This window comes from Rhinoraja longicauda, chromosome 21 (genome assembly GCF_053455715.1).
Source record: "Rhinoraja longicauda isolate Sanriku21f chromosome 21, sRhiLon1.1, whole genome shotgun sequence".
In the NCBI taxonomy this organism is placed as follows: domain Eukaryota; kingdom Metazoa; phylum Chordata; class Chondrichthyes; order Rajiformes; family Arhynchobatidae; genus Rhinoraja; species Rhinoraja longicauda.
Window position 1 is genome coordinate 433084 of NC_135973.1, and position 20506 is coordinate 453589.

At 42.7% G+C, this 20506-nt stretch overlaps 1 protein-coding gene across 3 annotated transcripts in view; it reads right to left on the reverse strand.

The window, feature by feature from the left end:
- The window catches only part of tmc7 (transmembrane channel like 7), a 39275-nt gene extending 21993 nt beyond the window's left edge, over positions 1-17282 (reverse strand). The window contains exons 1-8 of one of the 3 annotated variants that reach the window (XM_078417533.1): positions 17135-17282; positions 15577-15781; positions 12235-12377; positions 10767-10817; positions 8143-8225; positions 4875-5020; positions 2629-2776; positions 855-1028 (exon numbers count right to left, since the gene is read on the reverse strand). In XM_078417533.1, coding sequence (XP_078273659.1) covers positions 855-1028; positions 2629-2776; positions 4875-5020; positions 8143-8225; positions 10767-10817; positions 12235-12377; positions 15577-15781; positions 17135-17171 — 987 coding nt within the window. In that variant the 5' untranslated portion in view covers positions 17172-17282. Of the gene's footprint in view, positions 1-854; positions 1029-2628; positions 2777-4874; positions 5021-8142; positions 8226-10766; positions 10935-12234; positions 12378-15576; positions 15782-17134 lie in introns of all 3 variants that reach the window. The other 2 variants (XM_078417532.1, XM_078417534.1) reach the window with 2 other exon arrangements.
- Positions 17283-20506: the final 3224 nt, after the last annotated feature.

Genomic DNA, 20506 nt, shown 5'->3' on the forward strand with positions numbered 1-20506 from the left:
GTCAGGCAGTATTTCTCGAGGGAATGATGGCCGACACAAAGTGCTCGAGTACTCAGTGTCAGGCAGTATTTCTCGAGGGAATGATGGCCGACACAAAGAACATCAAAGTAAATTTTGCAGTAGAGCTGTAAAATAGAGCTACAAACAACCGCAGGTGCTGGAATTATCAGCAAAACACAACAACCTTTTGACCCAAACAAAAGCATTCTAAAGGCCATGTGCTTCTCATGCCAAAGATTTTAATATCCACTAGACCAAGTGGACCCGTTGGGCCCAAACCTCTCCTGTATTGGTGCAGCATTCTCTCCTCCCCGTCCCTCCTTCATCCCCCTCCATCCCTCATCCCCTCCCCCCCTCCCTCCCCCCCATGGAGATAGATTTAAACTTTAAAATGTGAATAACTTTAAAAATATAACACCGATTTCAATGAAACTTCTTCCATTAGCACCAAAGGGACGACGGTGAGTAAGGTGGGCCTAAAATTGTCACACTATCGTGTACTGTTTTGGCTGTAGTTCAGGAACAAACAAACGAATGTATTAGTATATAGATGTCCTATTGATGTGATTTTGCAATGGAAAGTTTGAAATTGAGAGGCAAAGTGCAAGACTATGGCCAATACCAATACAATCTTTTTGTTGCAACTTTTAAAGAATATGCACAGTCCTTAAAAAGTTCTACAAATATACCCCAGCCAGAAGATTATTTTATTATTGGAGTACAATGTAACATAATCTACAAATTAGAGCAGTAACTCATCCCATAATTGATGTTTTAACATGCAAATAAGAGGAGAGTAATCATGTCATTTGTAACCTCATTGCTTTATATCAAGTAACAAACTGAATACTCACTTTGTTATTAAACTGCTGTGAGTAGACAGTGGCTTCATAAATGCAGTAGAAACAAACTGTCAGTATCAATACAACAAGCAAGTTCAAGAGAGCTCTTAGGAGGTAGATCTTGAGCTTTTCCTTCTTCGTCCTATCAGCAACCTTCTGCTTAATTCTTTCTTCATCCAAATCAGTCTATCACCAGAAAAATAAAGAGTTTATTTATCTGTCTCTTGCAAGAAAAGCTCTTTCTATTACAAATACTGTCAAAGGTTTCCTTTTAGAGTTACCGAGTGATATAGTGAGAAAACAGGCCCTTCGGCCCAACTTGCCCACACCGGCCAACATGTTCCAGCCACACTAGTCCCACTTGGCCGTGTTTGGCCCTCATCCAAACCTGTCCTGTCCAAGTACCTGTCTGACTGTTTCTTAAATGTTAGGATAGTCCCAGCCTTAACTTCCTCCGCTGGCAGCTTGTTCCATACACCCACCACCTTTTGTGTGGATAAAGTTACCCCTCGGATTCCTATTAAATCTTTTCCCTCTCACCTTGAACCTATGTCCTCTGGGCCTCAATTCACCTACTCTGGACAAGAGACTCTGCATCTTCCTGATCTATTCCTCTCATAATTTTACACACTTCTATAACATCACCCCTCATCCTCCTGCGCTCCAAGGAATAGAGTCCCAGCCTACTCAACCTCTCCCTATAGCTCTCACCCTCTAGTCCTGGCAACATCCTCGTAGATCTTCTCTGTACCCTTTCCAGCTTGACAACATCTTTCATATAACATGGGGCCCAGAACTGAACACAATACTCTAAATGCAGCTTCACCAATGTCTTATACAACCGCAACCCACCGATCGGCCGAAGTCCCGATGAGGTCGAGATTGGCTGCCTTGCCCAGCCTAGGTGCCACATTATCAGGGAGACTTCCGGGGCGCCGAGGGATTTCTCGTGGAACCCCTAGTGACCTCTAGCGGCTGAATTGACAAATTGGCCATGGAAGTCCCGATGAGGTCGAGATTGGCTGCCTTGCCCAGCCTAGGTGCCACATTATCAGGGAGTCTTCCAGGGCGCGCGGGGGATTTCTCACGGAACCTCTAGCGAAGCCCTAGTGTTCATTACAAGTCTGTACATGGTTTTTTTTTCTTTCTTTTTTTCCGAACCGATTGCTCCGTTTATTTAGCAAAGTGAAAAGCGCGGAAATCATGCAAAACGCGGAAAATGAATGTTAAACACATGGAAATCCACAGAAATGCGGAAAATTCACATGGCTGTATACTCAATACTCTGACTGATGAAGGACCTTTTTGACCACCTGATCTACCTACAACTCCACCTTCAAGGAACCATGTACCTGCACTCCTAGATCCCTCTGCTTTACAACACTCCCCAGAGCCCTACCATTCAATGTGGAGGTCCTGCCCATGTTAGACTTTTTTTTTTTAAAGGTCAGTAATTAAAAGAGGGGAATTTTAAAGTAAAAAAATTCTGCGTTGTCAACAATCTAACTGAATTATACCTGTAATCTAATAAAAACGAGAAAGAAGCACATTCTTTTATCACAACATTCACTGTGGTCACATGTCATTCTAATTGCCAGAACTGCATATCTTGCACCCTCGTTCTGCTGAAGATTGAATAGAGTATCCCAACTCACACCAGTTAACCAGTCTAAGGTAAAGTTTTGCAACTTTGTACTGCACAATGCCAGATCCTGCACTATTTGTGAATACTGCAACATTGGAATCTGAACTTTTCCTGTTCCACAATAGTTTGCAAAAAACTTACCTTCAGCTCATACTGAAGACTGCGATGTTTCAACTCTGCAGCACGTTCATCTCTGATACAAAAGTCCCAACCTGCAAAAATCTTATTACAAAAACTCTGAAATCGGTCTTCTGATCTGATAAAGCTTTGCTTGAAACCTTCCACTGCCCTGAAGGATTAACACAAGATGAAATCAGTGATGGTACTCTCATGAACAGATTGAATAAGAGATAAAATAAGGAATAATTTGCCCTCTTGCCTGTTCCACTATTCAATGACATTATAAATACCCTTTTGTCTCACCTTTTTTACATCACCTGCTCCCCTGATGCCTACACTATCCAGCGTGGGTGGACGTCTAGTCCAGACAACTGTGAAAGTAGACAACAGATAACAGACAATAGGTGCAGGAGTAGGCCATTCGGCCCTTCGAGCCAGCACCACCTTTCAATTGATCATGGCTGATCATTCTCAATAAGTACCCCGTTCCTGCCTTCTCCCCATATCCCCCCATATCCCCTGACTCCGCTATCCTTAAGAGCTCTATCTAGTTCTCTCTTGAAAGCATTCAGAGAACTGGCCTTCACTGCTTCTGAGGCAGAGAATTCCACAAATTTACAACTCTATGACTGAAAAAGTTTTTCCTCATCTGTTCTAAATGGCTTACCCCTTATTCTTAAACTGTGGCACCTGGTTCTGGACTCCCCCAACATTGGGAACATGTTTCCTGCCTCTAACGTGTCCAACCCCTTAATAATCTTATATGTTTCAATAAGATCCCCTCTCATCCTTCTAAATTCCAGTGTATATAAGCCTAGTCGCTCCAGTCTTTCAACATACGACAGTCCCGCCATTCCGGGAATTAACCTAGTAAACCTACGCTGCATGCCCTCAATAGCAAGAATATCCTTCCTCAAATTTGGAGACCAAAACTGCACACAGTACGCCAGGTGCGGTCTCACTAGGGCCCTGTACAACTGCAGAAGGACCTCTTTGCTCATATACTCAACTCCTCTTGTTATGTAGGCCAACATTCCATTGGCTTTCTTCACTGCCTGCTGTACCTCAGTAGTTTTGTAGTGGATGTTAGTCGATAGTCTGTCCCTTGAGATGAAGACAGGAAGATCGAGAAAGGGGAGATGGGTATTAGAGAGAGTCCAAGTAAATTTGAGGGCAGGGTGGTAGTGGTAAAGTTAATGAAATTAAGGAGTTCTGCATGAGTGCAGAGGACAGCCCCGATGCAGTTGTCGAGTTCGCAAAGAAAAAGTTGGAGGATGGTGCCAGTGTACATTTGGACCTTGGACCATTCGATGACACTTACAAAATGACAGGCACAGATGAGGCGAGTGCCTATGGCTACACCTTTAACCTGGAGAAAGTGAAAGGAGTCAAAAGAGAAGTGTTGAGGGCGAGGGCAAGTTCCACCAGGTGGAGGAGAGTTAGTAGAGGGAAATTGATTGGGTTTCTGTTCAAGGAAGAACAGGAGGGATTTGAGACCTTCGTGGGTAGGATGGAAGTGTAATGGGACTGGTTGTCCATGGTAAAGATGTAACTGGTCTTTATGTCCCAGACGCTTTCTGCATCCTCCTCACAATCTTCACTGACACCTAGCTTTGTATCATCAATACACATCAACTATACGGGACTACGATAACATTGTAAATGTAATCTAGTTATCTAGTTTGAGGCACAAATTCTATTGCAATTTTCCAAGAGATGAAACTGATTTATTCCCCTACCCCAACCATTGGGATAAGGATCAAAAGAGTATTTTGTGGACTAACTCTATTCAATCTACTATCATGATCCCAAGCTTCACTTTAATTATCCATTCTATTCCCACTTGGCCATCTCTGTCTTTGGCTTTCTACATTGTGCCAAAGAAATTCAATGAAAACTTTAGGGTCAGAATTTCCATCTTTCAAACATTTAAAACTGATTTCCTGCTTTAACAACGAGTTTAACAATTTCACGTAAGATTCTGGTGCTTCCCTCTATTATTCCCTTATTTGCCCCATTATCATTCTTTTCATTCAGTCACGTTCTCAAAATTCATCTCATGCATTCTATATCATCCATTTACTCTTCATTCCTTTTCCTTGTTCCATTTAAGCCAAGCGCTGGTTCAAGAAACAGCTCTCAGACTGTGTTCAACAACCCCCACCCAAAATACTCTGATGGTTCCAATATTTCTTTCATTAGGTAAACTGGATTCCTTTATACATTTAACTGAATTGTAGTAAATCAAGATTAACTGAAGCAATTACCTTTTTACTATCCAGAAAAGACTCAGTAGGATGTATGCAAACGTTGTAATAAAGTATGCAAGTGGTAAATTGTAGTTAAGATTCCAAGTTTGCATGTCATCCTTTCGGTAATATCCATAAAAAAGATATGTCTGCTCCAGGAATCCCTGAAAACAAAACAAAATCTTATTAGGAGATGATAAACGGATAATTTAACAGTGCTTTTAAAACAAAGTGAGCAGCGGGCTGTGCTTGATTCCAGTCTCTCCCAAGTGTGCGTACAGATAACATGGTATTATTCTTACGGGGAATGAAAAGGTGGGGGTGAGGGAAAGTGGTATTTAAAGGCAGGAAGATTTTTTATATATGCTCCCTCTTAACAAATTGTTATTTTAAAAAATCATAATTTTTTATTGGGTTAGGGTTAGGCCGAGAATATACAGCGAAAAGTAAATGACCTGGATTTTGCAGCAACAAGCTGACAAATGGCAGAAAGTTTGAGATTTCACCACCTGCACACATGAACTGAGAATTTCCAAGTTTCACAGTAGATTTTTCCCAGATAAGTTCCTGCTTTGTACTGCCGTTGGGTGACTCGGCTAAAACTTGGCAAAAGAACAATGTCTAATGGAGTTGAATGGTTCTGAGGCTCTATGATCGTTCATTTACAATTCCCTTAACATTTTCATGTTTTTAAACTAAAAAAAACATTACATTTTTAATGCTTTTAAACATTCCAAATCTTTTAATTTATTTGAAATCTCTGGCAGCCAGCTGGAAAAGTTCGTTATTTCTCTGCCACTGCGCACCATTCCCCACCACAAAGGGATTGGGGCATGGAAGACTTTGCCACAACTGAGGTTGGAGCAACCTTTATCTAGATTCACAGTAGGTGTCACATACTAGTTGAAGAGATAAAATGCAGCCACAACTTCTGGCATGTGAACGTGCATAATTATGTGAAAATGACCAGGAGATTCCTAGTGGCCAGAGGGTGTGCTTTTTGTTGTCACCTCCAGGGAAGCGACAATATCAATACATTTAGGAGATTTTTCAAGACTTTATAAACCAATCAGACTTAAAAAAGTACCCGAAACATTAATTATTGTTTCACTATGTACAAAACTTACTTTTTATAACATTCAAAGCAACAATTAGCATTGGCCTGGCATTGAAAGCCTAATATTGTGTGAAGGTTGTATTTCCTTAGAAGTATTTCAGATTTCCATTTCTCATAAAATGAATCATCTTTTGTTTCAAAAGTTTGTTTACCATTTTTAACCTTATATCTTTATCACTCATGTATACAGTTGCAATCATTTTACTCTTGCAACATTTTTAGAAACTATGTTAAAATTCTGTCTATGGGAATTCTTCCGTGTGAATGTCTGCTTGGTATCAGTGTCGCTAAGTGTCAATATGTCTTTGAAATGACACCTGACCATAACTGACATGGTCTGAAGAAGGGTCCCAAAACGAAACGTCACCTAACTGTGTTCTCCAGGGATGCTGCCTGACCTGTTGAATTACTGCAGCACTTTGTGTGTTGTTCTGTAAACCAGTATCTGCAGTTCCCTGTTTCTACATAACTAACATGGGAACAGGTCAAATTCTTGGCAGGTCAGTTGCCGGATCTTGGCCTCAAGTTCCTGTGAAGTCAGTATAATTCCTTGTTAGTTTCCCCCAAAAATGCAAATATACCATAGGGCATAGATTTAAGGTGGGAGGGGATAATAGGAGCCTGACTGACAATTATTATATTATATGTTATATTGACAATTATTACATTATACTGACAATTTTTATTATGTACCAGAGGTGGGAGGGGATAATAGGAGCCTGACTGACAATTATCTTGCCCAGGCAGAATGCCAGGTACATGGACCAGTGCCAGAGGAAATATTTGAGCCAGGTGCAATACCAACATTTAAAATACATTTTGGTGGGTACATGGAGAGGGATTTAGGCCAAATACAGGCGAATGAGCCATCTTGGTTGGCATGGGTCAGTTGGGCAGAAGGGCTTGCTTCTGTGCTGCATGACTCTAAGTCAGGCCCAGTAGAGTTTATTGTCATATGCACAAGTACAGAGACTTACACGATACACAAACACATAAATCACACTTAAGTTCAAGGCAGTGCAAAAAATGATTACATCTATGTTCTGGGTCCAGAACAGGTTGTAAATCTTGTTCACAAAGGAAGCAGTGAAGAATGAAATTAAATGTTTTAAAATCATGGTGAGTCATAGAGCATGGAAACTTGCCCTTCTGCACTAGTTTGGCCCATATACTTCTAAACCTTCCCTATCCATATACCTGCCCTAATCATTGAGTCATACAGCATGGAAACAGGCCCTTCGGCCCAACCTGCCCATGCAGACCACAATGGCCCAATCTACATTAGTTCCACCTGCCTGCCTTTGATCCATATTCTTCTAAACCTATCCTTTCCATGTACCTGTCCAAATGTCTTTTTTAAATGTTGTGATAATGCTGTCTCAATTACCTCCTCTGGCAGCTCGTTCCATATACCTAGCACCCTTCGTGTAAAAACAATTGCCCCTCAAGTTCCTATTAAATCTACCCCCCCTCACCTTAAACCTATGTCCTCTTGTTCTTGATTCCCCTACTCTGGGTAAAAGACTTTTGCATTTACCATATCTATTCCTTTCATGATCTATACACCTCTATAAGATCACCCCTCATCCTCCTGCGCTCCAGGGGATAAAGTTCTAGCCTGCTCAACTTCTCCCAATAGTTCAGGCCCATGAGTCCTGGCAACTCCTGATAAATCTCTGCACCCTTTCCCGCTTAACAACATCTTTCTTATAACACCTTTTCTTGATGTCTTTTCATAGGAATTATGGATTTGCAAATTACGATACGATACAATAATACTTTATTGTCAGATCAAGTCTAAAATTTTTCTTGCATCTCGGACGCTCCACTTGCAACATCAACAAAGACAAAGAATGTAAGACAAGAAACGAGGATACATATATTCACTATAACATTACAATCACAAATGACGACACATTCAAGACCCTTCAACGTACATTTGATCTGGGATTAATTTCTATGTTTAGTTTCAGGATTGACTGGTGCACAAAAGAGTGCTTCAGTCTAACCTTATTATATCTTGGCACCCTGTACCTCCGATTTGATGGTAACAATTCATATTCACTGTTCAAGACATGGTCGGGGTCAAAGAAAATGTTGTTGGCCAACCTTAGCATGTTATTGTGGTAGGCTGATTCATAATTGTAATCAATTCCCAAATATACTTACTGTTCCTGAGAGAAGATTGATCATGTAACTATAGAAGAAGACCAGCCCAGGATGGAACTCTTCATACACTTTACATTCTTCAGCTATAAAGTGGAAAAAAAATACAATTGACAAGATCTTTAATTGAAGGACAAAATTTACAGAAGACACAATAAATAGCATCAAACAAAATTGCATTTGTTGAGGAAGATGCCTTCTGGAAATTCTTCCCTATTTTCCCCACTATAAATAAGCTGCCAGTTTAAGTCAGACCATACAGAGTTCTTTCTCATGGAAGGAGTTTGATAAATTTAACAAACTCAATGAATTAATGAATTCAAGCTATATATATATATATATATATAATTATTTCATTATTCCACGTCACATTTTTAGCGTCCCCCCCCCCCCCCCCCGGAATTCTGGAATGAGAACAGTAACAAGAATGATTTGCAATTCAGGTAGTGATGATGCAATATTTTTAACATGTCTACCTGATATTCAAATCTAAGGTTCCATGGACAGTAATTATTCTTCAAAGAAATGAACAAATTTTGGAGGTTTGTTGGGAAGATCTATTCGAGCATGTTATGCATCAACACAAGATATTGCTGTCCACCATTAGAGGAAGGTCTGGACATTGACCATAACGTTCGATTCTTCACTACTGTGGATGCCAATCTACTTTCAATTTTGATTGAAAATCACAATTACAATTTTTCCGTTTGCTAATTGCAAGTTAGGGCATGGTGCACATACAACAGAAACATGCAGAGGGAACAGCTAGCCACATTAGTTTTGTTATAGATTGATTTGACCCAAACAGTACAAGGAAGAGGTTTGATAGTCTCTAGCTAAGATACCAATGCTGCATGAAAATTCCAGAAGCACAGATCCTATTTGCAACCTTCTGGGAAACAAACTGTATGGAAAGTGAAGTGCATTAACTCTAGGATCTGCAGTTACAGACTTGACCCTAGACTGCCTGCCCTAAGATCACAATGGCCCTTAATTTATTTGCTTCTTTCTAAGACTGTGTTTGTCCATATGCCAAACACATACCCTTACGTGGATAGGAAAAGGTTAGAGGTATGTGTTCGTATGTGGGCAGAGTGGGACTTGCATAGATTGGTCGACATGGACAAGTTGAGACGAAGGGCCTGTTTCCGTGCTGTATGACTATGACTCTACCTGTAAGTTAACTTACAACGATTTGTTTCCAGGACAGCCAGTTCACCCTGAACATCAATATATTTCAATCTCACATCATTTCAAATATACTCAGCTTTTTGTATTCATGCCAAAATAGATGACTTTACAAATAAAAATGCTATGTTCTCACACATAGGCTTAGCCTGTCCGCATCCCCTCGAGTCTCCTCACAGCCCACAATGCCACTTAACTTTGAATCAGCAGCACATTTGGAAACATTACACAACATTCATTACCTAAATCACTGATATACACCTTGAACAGCTGGGCACCAGCACCAATGCCACACCCTCCCAATGTGAAAATGATCACAATTTCAAACTTTAAAATTTTTTTTGGCAAGTTTTAAAAGTTTATGTAAATGTTCTCTGGTTTGTTTTAAGTGGGAGAGTGGGTCGGGGGAAACCTTTTTTTCAATCTTGTACCTTGCCAGAGATGCGATTGTTTTCCGGATCATATCTCCGGTCGCTCTGTGGTCTAACATTGTGGAGCTGGAGGTCTTGCCTGGGACTGACTTTGAGCCCCTGTGGGGCGTGAATTTATCATCTGAGCATGCGATTCCTTGCCTAGATCAACGCTCCAACCGCGGCAGGCGGACTTTAACATCAAGGAGCTCGCAGTCTCGGGTTGAGACCGGTCGGGAGCTACAAGCTGCCTAACGTTCGACAAGCCCCGACATGGGTTGATCGGCCGGCGCGGGGCGCTGAGATCCCCCCCCCCCCCCCCCCGGATGCAGGAGCTTGATCGCCCCGACGACGAAGGCTCGCCGCCTTCAACGGGAGTCAAGATCGTCCCGTCAATGGAAGGTTAGAGGCCCCGACTGCTGGATGACAGGAGGGAGAGATTGAACTTTATTTTGCCTTCCATCACAGTTAGGAATGTGGAGGAGTCACTGTGGTGGATGTTTATGTTAAAATGTATTTTGTGTCCTGTTGCTTTTTATTGTTATGACTGTATGGCAAATGAAGTTCCTCGTATGTTGCAAAACATACTTGGTTAATAAAGTATTATTGTGATTGTGTGGATTTTTCTAACTTTTTTTGTCTGTTAACTGACCCCTAATCCAAACCATCGTATTAATCCCAATGCCATGTGTTCTAATTCTGTTTGACAATCTTTTGTTTTGGTGTCTTATTATAGGCCTTCTGAAATTCTAACTAATAAGGTCAACAGGTTAGCCCTTACCTATCCTGCTAATTACAAACTTTAAGAAATCTATTTGATCAGATTTGTCACACATAACATTCCTTTCTCCTCCATGTTGACTCTGTCATCCTATTACTATGTTCTAAGTGCATGGTCGCTATTTCCTTTATAATAGATTGCAGGAAGTCATTCAACAATGGATATCATTAGTTGAGATTACTTGAGGAGTCATGGAAACAATGATTAAATACAATTTGCATTCCTTAACTTTACTGTACATTAATTACCTATGGCATAAGAGGAAACTTGGGAGCTTGTGGTGTTAAAATCTCCATGCTCTGAAATGATCATTGGAAGTGTAATAAAAGTAAACATTAATAAGAAAATCACAAAATTCAGCAAAACCAGAAAGCTGAGGAAGGAGAAATAAGATTGGATTCCAGTGCCAAATTTGCCTGAAAGATAAAATGAAAAATAAAGCTTTAAAACCAGTTAACACCATTTGGAATAAGAATAGGTGAACACAAGCCTCTTCTACTTTTCAATTGCACCTGAACGCCATTTACCTAACATGATCCTTGTTGTTTAATATCCCAAACTGACAAAAGTCTACTAATTCCAGATTTTCATTTATTTAAATTTATCAAGCATGACTAGCATTTTGAATGAACTTTCAAACTCTCAGTAGAATACAAGCCCCATCTTATAACTAAACCCTTTGAGCTGCAATAACATTCAGTCAATCTGTATGACATCATAACTGAGACCTATATATCTTTCTTGTGCTGTAATGCCCTGGTCTGAGCATGGGTCTCCTGATGCAATCACACTGGAGCTTTGTACAAGTATAACTTCTATTCCTTCAATTTCCACATTATACTTTTTTATTGTCTTATGAAGCTGTCTACTAGCTCTTAGTGACGTATGCACACAGTGACCCTGTCTACTAGCTCTTAGTGACGTATGCACACACTTCCCTGCTCATGAACAGTTCCCAGTTTCCAACAACTAAGAACATGGGGCTATCCAGAGTTCTTTGCTCCCAAAGAGGATAATCTCATTCAAGAAATTGGGTGAATAGACAACTATTAGACGAGGCCTGTTAGTGATATTTTTGCAATGTGGTTTTCTTCAAAATATTAACATGCATTATTCTTATCTAAACTTCAGCTCTTTATGGTGATTCTGATGGTGACCAACAGCAGGTACACCTCAAAACAATGTGACGTAATTCCTCAGGTAATGTTCCATAGAAACATTCCACTGTGAAAGGCATCTTTCCATCTGTGGTCCAACAACATTCTGGTCCAACAACAAACTAATTTGAGATAGACACAAAATGCTGGAGTAACTCAGCAGGACAGGCAACATCTCTGGAGAAGGCATGGGTGACATTTGGGGTTGAGACCCTTCTTCAGACTGACCTCGACCCGACCCAATTCAGGTCTCGACCCGAAACATCATTCCTTCTCTCCAGAGATGCTGCCTGTTCCTCTGAGTTACTCCAGCATTGTGTCTATCTTCGATTTAAACCAACATCTGCAGTTTTTTCCTACACAAACTAACTCATTTGCATGTGTACATTTGTACTGCTAAAAAAGACCCAATGGTCAACAAAGGAATTTTTAGAAAAATGTCAAATTCACAACATAATACCATAAGATAACTGTCTTACCAAAATACACTGAAGCAAACAAACATTTTAATAACAAATGGTTTGTGCTCAATTTTATTTGGGAACTTTAATTTCCTCACCTTCTATATCATGAATATCTTTTTTCCACGGATATAGTCTATCTACATTCTCCTTGGCTCCTTGAGCAAGTCGTCTCCATTTCAATGTTTTAAATATAATGTTCTGAGTTGTGGACGAGTAAATTTGAATATCTTGTTTCGCTCTAATAAACAGTTAATGTAAACAAACAGTAAAGTTAAAAGAATAAATATGTTCATATGCACAAAACCAGAGAGAATGTTCTAATTGTGAGTTACACGATTGGTTTAGTTTGAGCATTGTCTTTGCCTTGACACCTACGCTGAGAATGTTCTCAGAAATGCATTCTACACTGTGGTAATTTCACTGAAGACATTGCAGAAACTCGATTAACCGAATCAATTAGCTTCCATTGAAATTAGAGTGGAAATACAAGCGTGGCTCCACATAAATTACCTATACTATATTTTATGTATTCACTTATTTGCATTGATGAACTGTATTGATTATTGATCAGGTATCACGCAGATCGAAAATCATTGCACTGGAGATCTGTTCAGGTAACATAAATTAGTCCTCACAGAACATGCAAATCACAACTCAAAAATTTGAGATATGGAATTAAATTTACTCTCATGGAATTTATATGGAAAAGAAGTTAAAATAAATATTTTTTCAACTCGTATTCCTTGATACATGTGCACCTGATGTAGCTTCACGTTGTGGAAAATCGGAACAATGATCTTTCTGCATTGATGAATCCTCTTCCGTCACTGTCTTTCTTTCAGAATTTTATGTGTAATTTATGTGGAAATTGTAATAAGGTCAAAGTATTTTATTTAAATACAATGTATCTTCCATTTAATGTGGGAGAAGCACAAGAGCGGCAGGAGATGAAGCCCCGGCGCGATACTCTAACATGCAAGTCTCTACATTTGACTGAATAAAATTCTTAGAAGAGTAATTGTTAGAAATATGAAATAAATAAAGAGAATGAGACCCAATGAAGGATAAAGTGTAGTGAGGAATAAACTGGAATTATAAGATTTTCATAAATCTTTTGCATGTGGTAATTCTATCGAACTAAAATAAAAACAGTATCAATTAAATTTATTGTGCAACAACAGAATTCTAGTTGGTAGGCAAACATACTTCATTGATTAAATTCATACTTACACAATTAAAATAGTTGAAAAATATTATTTATGTACGTATGTAAAGTCATATTATTTACCATTCTTAATCAGCAAGAATCTCTCCCTATTACAGTTGTTTCCTCTTGGGTCTCAGAGTAATCACATAAATTAATTTCTGCATTTTATTCATGATTTCATCGTTTACCTATCTTATACTTTTGAAGTGCCTACAGATATTTATTATTCTATCCCACAAATGGAACTTCAATGTGGTCTTAATAATACAATAATTCTGATTCTTTATTTTGTTTTTTGTACTATATTGAATTATTTATTTATCTATTTAACTTTAGTTTTTATGTTTATTATATTATCTTTTGAGAACTCTGTTTGCAAACTTGGTATGCTGCTGTATGTAAAAATCTAACTTTTCTGTTTTGGTCTTCTTAGGCCCCCTCGGTCATGGCTGACCATGGGTGATGCATCCTAGTTGGCTGCTTGCTCCACACCTCGGCTAGAGCAGCGTCACTTGTGACCGAAGAGACCAATGCGGGAGTGACAGTTTCTGTCGCAAAGGTCACATTTGTGTGTGGTCTCTGGTCTGTTGAAGTTGCTGCGCTCCTTTCTGCATGCCCGCTTTTCTGCCGCTGCATTCATCAGTTTCTCTTCCCCCGTTTTGAGATGTTGGTTCAGGGTACCTCTCCACCTCATACGGTCAGCTGCAAGGCTCTCCTAGGACTCCACATCGATGTCGAGCGCCTTCAAATCTCGTTTGCAGACATCTTTGTAATGTAGCTGGGGACGACCGATGGTTCTCCTCCCAGATGTCAGCTCTCCATTGAGGATGTTTCATTTGGAATACGGCCATCCTCCATGCGGTGGACATGGCCCAGCCACTGCAGCTTGCGCTGCCTGAGTAGAGTGTACATACTCGGAAGGCCAGCTCGAGACAAAATCTTGGCGTTGGACACTCTGTCTTGCCAGGATATACCCAGGATATTGCGGATGCTTCTAAGGTGGCAGGTGTTGAGTTTTCTCTCCAGTCTGGCATATGTAGTCCATGTCTCACTGCCGTACAGCAGTGTGCTGTTGACACAGGCGTTGTAGACTGCTATCTTTGTCTTCACTGTCAGCTTAGGATTGGTCCACACTCGAGTTGTGAGGCGAGCGAGAGTTGTAGCTGCCTTCCCGATCCTCTTGTCAATACTTGTGTCCAAGGAGAGGTTGTCGATGATGGCGGAGCCGAAGTACGTGAACTGATGGACGGCATCGAGTTCGTAGTCGTCGATGGCGATGACTGGCGGTGCCTCTGTATCCTGTCCCAGGACGTTTGTCTTCTTCAGGTTGTTGGTCAGTCCAAAGTCCTTGCAAGCCCGATAGAAGCGGTCCATGAGTGACTGTAGTTCCTGCTGGATGTGGGACACAACTGCTGTGTCATCGGCGAACAACATGTCTCTGATGAGAGCTTCAGGTACATTCGACAAAACACTCTTGACTCTTTAATCCTGAATATTAACTTCATTAAAGTCATTTCACAATGTCTGTTCCACTGATCACTGACATTTTCCAAAATAAAGTTTGGAGTTTTACCTCTATCTTGCAAGAAGCTTAAATTATCCTAACAAATTTATGATCGTTTATCTCAGCTGTTCTTTCTTTTTTTCTATATTTAACCTATTTCTTATGTTTATATGTTCACAGATTAGCTACAGCAGTTTAAAATTGATATACCAGATCTATGATCATACAAAAAAAGATGGAAGAATAAATTGTACATTATGTTTCTGATTAATATGCTGAATTGCAGCATGCTAAATTTGTGCTTTATTAATATTCATTATGATACGTATAAGATTAATAAGAGGTTGGACACGTTAGAGGCAGGAAACATGTTCCCAATGTTGGGGGAGTCCAGAACAAGGGGCCACAGTTTAAGAATAAGGGGTAGGCCATTTAGAACTGAGATGTGGAAAATCTTTTTCAGTCAGAGAGTTGTGAATCTGTGGAATTCTCTGCCTCAGAAGGCAGTGGAGGCCAATTCTCTGAATGCATTCAAGAGAGAGCTAGATAGAGCTCTTAAGAATAGCGGAGTCTGGGGGTATGGGGAGAAGGCAGGAACAGGGTACTGATTGAGAATGATCAGCCATGATCACATTGAATGGCGGTGCTTGCTCGAAGGGCCAAATGGCCTCCTCCTGCACCTATTGTCTATTGATTGTGTTATCCAATAGTAGCCTACTGACTAACCTGATTTCCTTCTTCTCTTGAATACTAATGGGCAATTCTCGCAATGGTCTGTTGACTTGTTCATTTTCATCTCCCTCTGATTCTCCTCTCTTTAGTGAAGTCTTGGATGGAATGCTGCTTTTCCGTCTGCCCAAGGATGGCCTTCTCACCAACGTCTGATAGCTAGGCAATTCATGCAAAAATGGATTGATGGACAAATAACCACCTACAAATCAAGGTTTAAAAGAATCTAGTAAGATAATTAATACATGGAGTTACACCCATTCACACAAGTGGAGAATAACCCATCACATTCCTTGACTCCTGCCTTGTGCATAAACCCTGATAGAATCAGCCAATGCAAGATCTCCAACCTGTTGTGCAGTCACAGAAAATGAAGAACAAAAGATACCAGAAATCTAAAATTAAATGTGCTGTAAACAGGCAATCTGCACCAATGGAAGGAGAAGATTTTGGTCAATGATACTTTGTCAAAAGCCATGTGTAGCTTGTAAAATAAAACAGCTCATGCCATGATTGGTAGTCACAGTATTTATGGAATTGGTCTTTTTTTCACTCTGATCACTGTGATGTTGATGGCGAGGGATTTGATGATGATAGTACAGTTGATTTTCAAGGGAAAGTGACTGGACTATCTGGTTAGTTTGGGTGGTGCAGGATCGGGCTTGTTCTCACTAATTGTCTCCCGCCCCAGTATTGACGCACACGGCAGTCAGAAAAAACTCTCATCTCCGACAGAGCGAAATTATTACGATTTATAAATAAACGTTGGTTCCCTCCGTGTCGTGGTTCAATAGAATACATTGAACCTACCCCACTTTGTTGGGCAAAGTTGTGAAGTTGACACCGCGGGTGAAGTGAAACAAGTGAACGTTTTACCGTAAGGCGGGCGGAGGCTGTACTGTCCCCGGGCCCACCCTCACCCCATCCCACAGCCACCCTCACCCGGGGCCACCCTCACCCCACACCGGGGCCACCCTCACCCCACACCGGGGCCACCCTCACCCCACACCGGGGCCACCCTCGCCCCACCCCGGGGCCACCCTCGCCCCACACCGGGGCCACCCTCACCCCACACCGGGCCCACCCTCACCCCACCCCACAACCACCCTCACCCGGGGCCACCCACACCCCATCCCACAGCCACCCTCACCCCACACCGGGGCCACCCTCACCCCACACCGGGGCCACCCTCACCCCACCCCGGGGCCACCCTCACCCCACAACCACCCTCACCCCACACCGGGCCCACCCTCACCCCACCCCACAACCACCCTCACCCCACCCCGGGGCCACCCTCACCCCACACCGGGGCCACCCTCACCCCACACCGGGCCCACCCTCACCCCACACCGGGCCCACCCTCACCCCACACCGGGCCCACCCTCACCCCACCCCACAACCACCCCACACCGGGGCCACCCTCAACCCACAGCCACCCTCACCCCACCCCGGGGCGACCCTCACCCAACCCCGGGCCCCGGCCGCGCCCGGTGATCGAGAACTTTCGGCGGCCCCGGGACGATGGCGCCGCCGCCCGACACCGGCCTTTACTCACCTCCCTTGGCGACCCTCGGCAACCGCTCCTCATTCATGTCGCCACCGCTCCCGCCCCACGGCGCGCTCTCCCGCCCCACGGCGCGCTCTCCCGCCCCACGGCGCGCTCTCCCGCCCCACGGCGCGCTCTCCCGCCCCACGGCGCGCTCTCCCGTCACACGGCGCGCGCTCCCGCCCCACGGCGCGCTCTCCCGTCACACGGCGCGCGCTCCCGCCCCAAGGCGCGCTCTCCCGCCGCCGTCACACGCTGCGCGCTTCCGCCCCAAGGCGCGCTCTCCCGTCACACGGCGCGCGCTCCCAGACCCTCCTTCCCGCCCGCGGCTCCGAGGCTTCCGCTCCACCGCCGCCCGCCCGCCCGGCCTGAGGCCCCGCCCTCACTCAGGCTCCCCAAGTCCCTCCCTCCCTCACAGGTTGTCATGCTATCAACCAAGTGAAGGGGGACATGGAGAGGGAATGAGCCTCACGTTGGAGGCGATGCTCAACCATTGCCATCATCAGCTGGGTCAGACTTACATCACTGCACAATCAGGGCTCTGCTGCAGGGACATCATCGTTGCTTTTCAGGACAGCTTCCTTCACTGCCGACCAGCTGTGTCCCCCAGCAGGTTGACTTGAAATGGATGCCAGGAGCTACCTGGCCAGGTGACACACCAGAAGGCAGGCATCAATGCCAGTTGCTGCCACATTGGCGAGGACAGTTTCCACATATTGTGCGGCATCAATGAGATTCCACTGTACAGCATCTAGTAACTGGGTGTGTGGCCATGACATGGGTGGGTGTGCTCCCTGAATAAGCTGTGGGACATGAAGTGGTGTTTATGGGGGACTGGGTCGGAAATGGGGTCATAATCTACAGAAAACCAGACTGCATTAACATTATTCCATCCTCCAGCTCCAGTACTTACCAAATGGATTGGTTCTGAAGCACAGGCACCTCACCTCTGCTCTCTTGACTGCTCTTCTCAGTCAGTGTTCTGCCCAATGTAAGCTCTGCTCCTGGCGCAGAGCTGAGTGAGGCATGAGATCAGGTTCTGTGTCTTCACTCAAGTACAAGGCCCAGGGGCATCTGTCTCCTCATCTGAGTGAATGGCTGACTGACGTACAAGATTTTTTTCCTGCAGGAGAATTATGAACTGATCATGGATTACATCCCTCTGTCTGACATGCCCATGAGTGGGTCTCACTGCTCATTGCATCTAGCTGCTCCCTGGTGGCTTCATATTATGGCCGAGGAGCCCATGTATCATAGACTGATCGCTCAGTGGATTAGGATGAAACTACAAAGAAGCAGAAAGCAGTGGCCTGAGCTCCAGTTATGCATGGAGATGCAGTGTCACTCCAACCAATATGTCTGGCTGAATTGCTGCCAAGTCATTGCAAAGAATTGTGCACCATGCCTCCACATTCCTCAGTTTGCATGTCTTCCTGTGAGAGAATTGAGATGGACTCCTCTCAGCTCCTTATCGTTTCCTGGCCAGGCAGCTCTGACATTGCACCAGACATTAATAATGGAAGCAAGTACATGGCAGATGAATTAACAGGTGTTTAGCATTAGTCCTCACTGGAGGATATAAATAACACCCCAAACCTAGAACAAAGTAGGGGATTTGAACACAGGGAGGAACCCAGTGAAATGTCAATCATCAAGAAAGAAAGAGACAAAGTGCTATAAGGTGTAACTCAGCAAGTCAAGCAACATTTCTGGAGAATGTCGATGCGTGATGTTTTATGATTCAGACAACCTGTCTGAAAAAAGGTCCAGACCCAAAATGTTGCCTATCCACGTTCTCCAGAGATGTTGCCTGACCTGCCGAGTTACTTCAACACATTGTGTCTTTTTTTTGTAAACCGGCATCTGCAGTTCCTTGTGTCTGCAATGACCAGGTATGTGATTCTGGAATGTGAACAAATTGTTGGAACTACAAGTTATCCTTGGTCTCAAAGGAAATGCCTGACGTGAGAGTTGATGCATTGATTTTAATTTTACAAAATTCATAGGGTTTGTGGAAGGGTCTATCAGATTAGAAAATTGTATATATAACTCCTATTATCAAAAAGGAATGGAGACAAAAATAATGAAACTATAAGCCAGTATTAGTAGTAATTGTCAAAGATATTATAATAGAGCACTTTGAAAATTCCATTATGATCAAATACTGTGAATGTGCTTTAATGATACGGATGTAGTGCTTGACCAATTTATTAGAGTTCTGTGGATTACAGGGAACCAGCGGATTATTACATTTAAATTTCCACTAGACTCTTGATAAAGTCTTGCGCCATAGGTTATTGCAGAAAATAAAAGCTAATGTTGTAAGAGGTAATTGTGGGCAGATGGTCGGTTAACCAACAAGAAACAGAGGGTTGGCATAAATGGGTCTTTTACTTGTTGGCAGGGCCCCATAGCTGAAGCGTCCATGTCGCGGGGCTGGAAACTGGAAGTGTGTCCTGAGCTAATTCTGCTACCACCATCATCTATTGTGCAAGTGATGGCTCCCACTGATTGTGCCCTTTTCAGGAGGGACGATGACAGTGATGTAACATTTGAAACCTAGATGATGGACACGAAAGAAACATAGAAACATAGAAAATAGGTGCAGGAGGAGGCCATTTGGCCCTTTCAGCCAGCACTGCCATTCATTGTGATCATGGCTGATCATCTACAATCAGTAACCTGTAACTGCCTTCTCCCCATATCCCATGATTTCATTAGTTCCTAGAGCTCTATATAACTCTCTTTTAAATTCATCCAGTGAATTTGCCTCCACTGCCTTCTGAGGCAGTGAATTCCACAAATTCACAACTCTGGGTGAAAAAGTTTATTCTCACCTCAGTTTTAAATGATGTGTAGGAAAATAACTGCAGATGCTGGTACAAATCGAAGGTATCACAAAATGCTGGAGTAACTCAGCAGGTCAGGCAGCATCTAGGAGAGTGGAAATGGGTGACGTTTCGGGTCGAGACCCTTCTTCAGTCTGAAGAAGGGTCTCGACCCGAAACGTCACCCATTCCCTCTCTCCTAGATGCTGCCTGACCTGCTGAGTTACTCCAGCATTTTGTGATACCTTCAGTTTTAAATGACCTCCCCTTTATTCTTAGACTGTGTCCCCTGGTTCTGGACTCCCCCAGCATTGGGAACATTTTTCCTGCATCTAGCTTGTCTAATCCTTTTATGATTTTATACGTCTCTATAAGATAGAAAAAGACTTGTTGGCAGGATTTAATGTGTGGTGTCCCACAGGGACTGATACTGAGGCCTCAGCTTTCTACAATTTTTTATCATTGACTTGAATTAAGGCAAAGGTATGAATAGTAAATTTACTAGTGAGATAGGTAGTTTATGAAGAGAAAATAAAGAGGTTTTTCTGTGGCT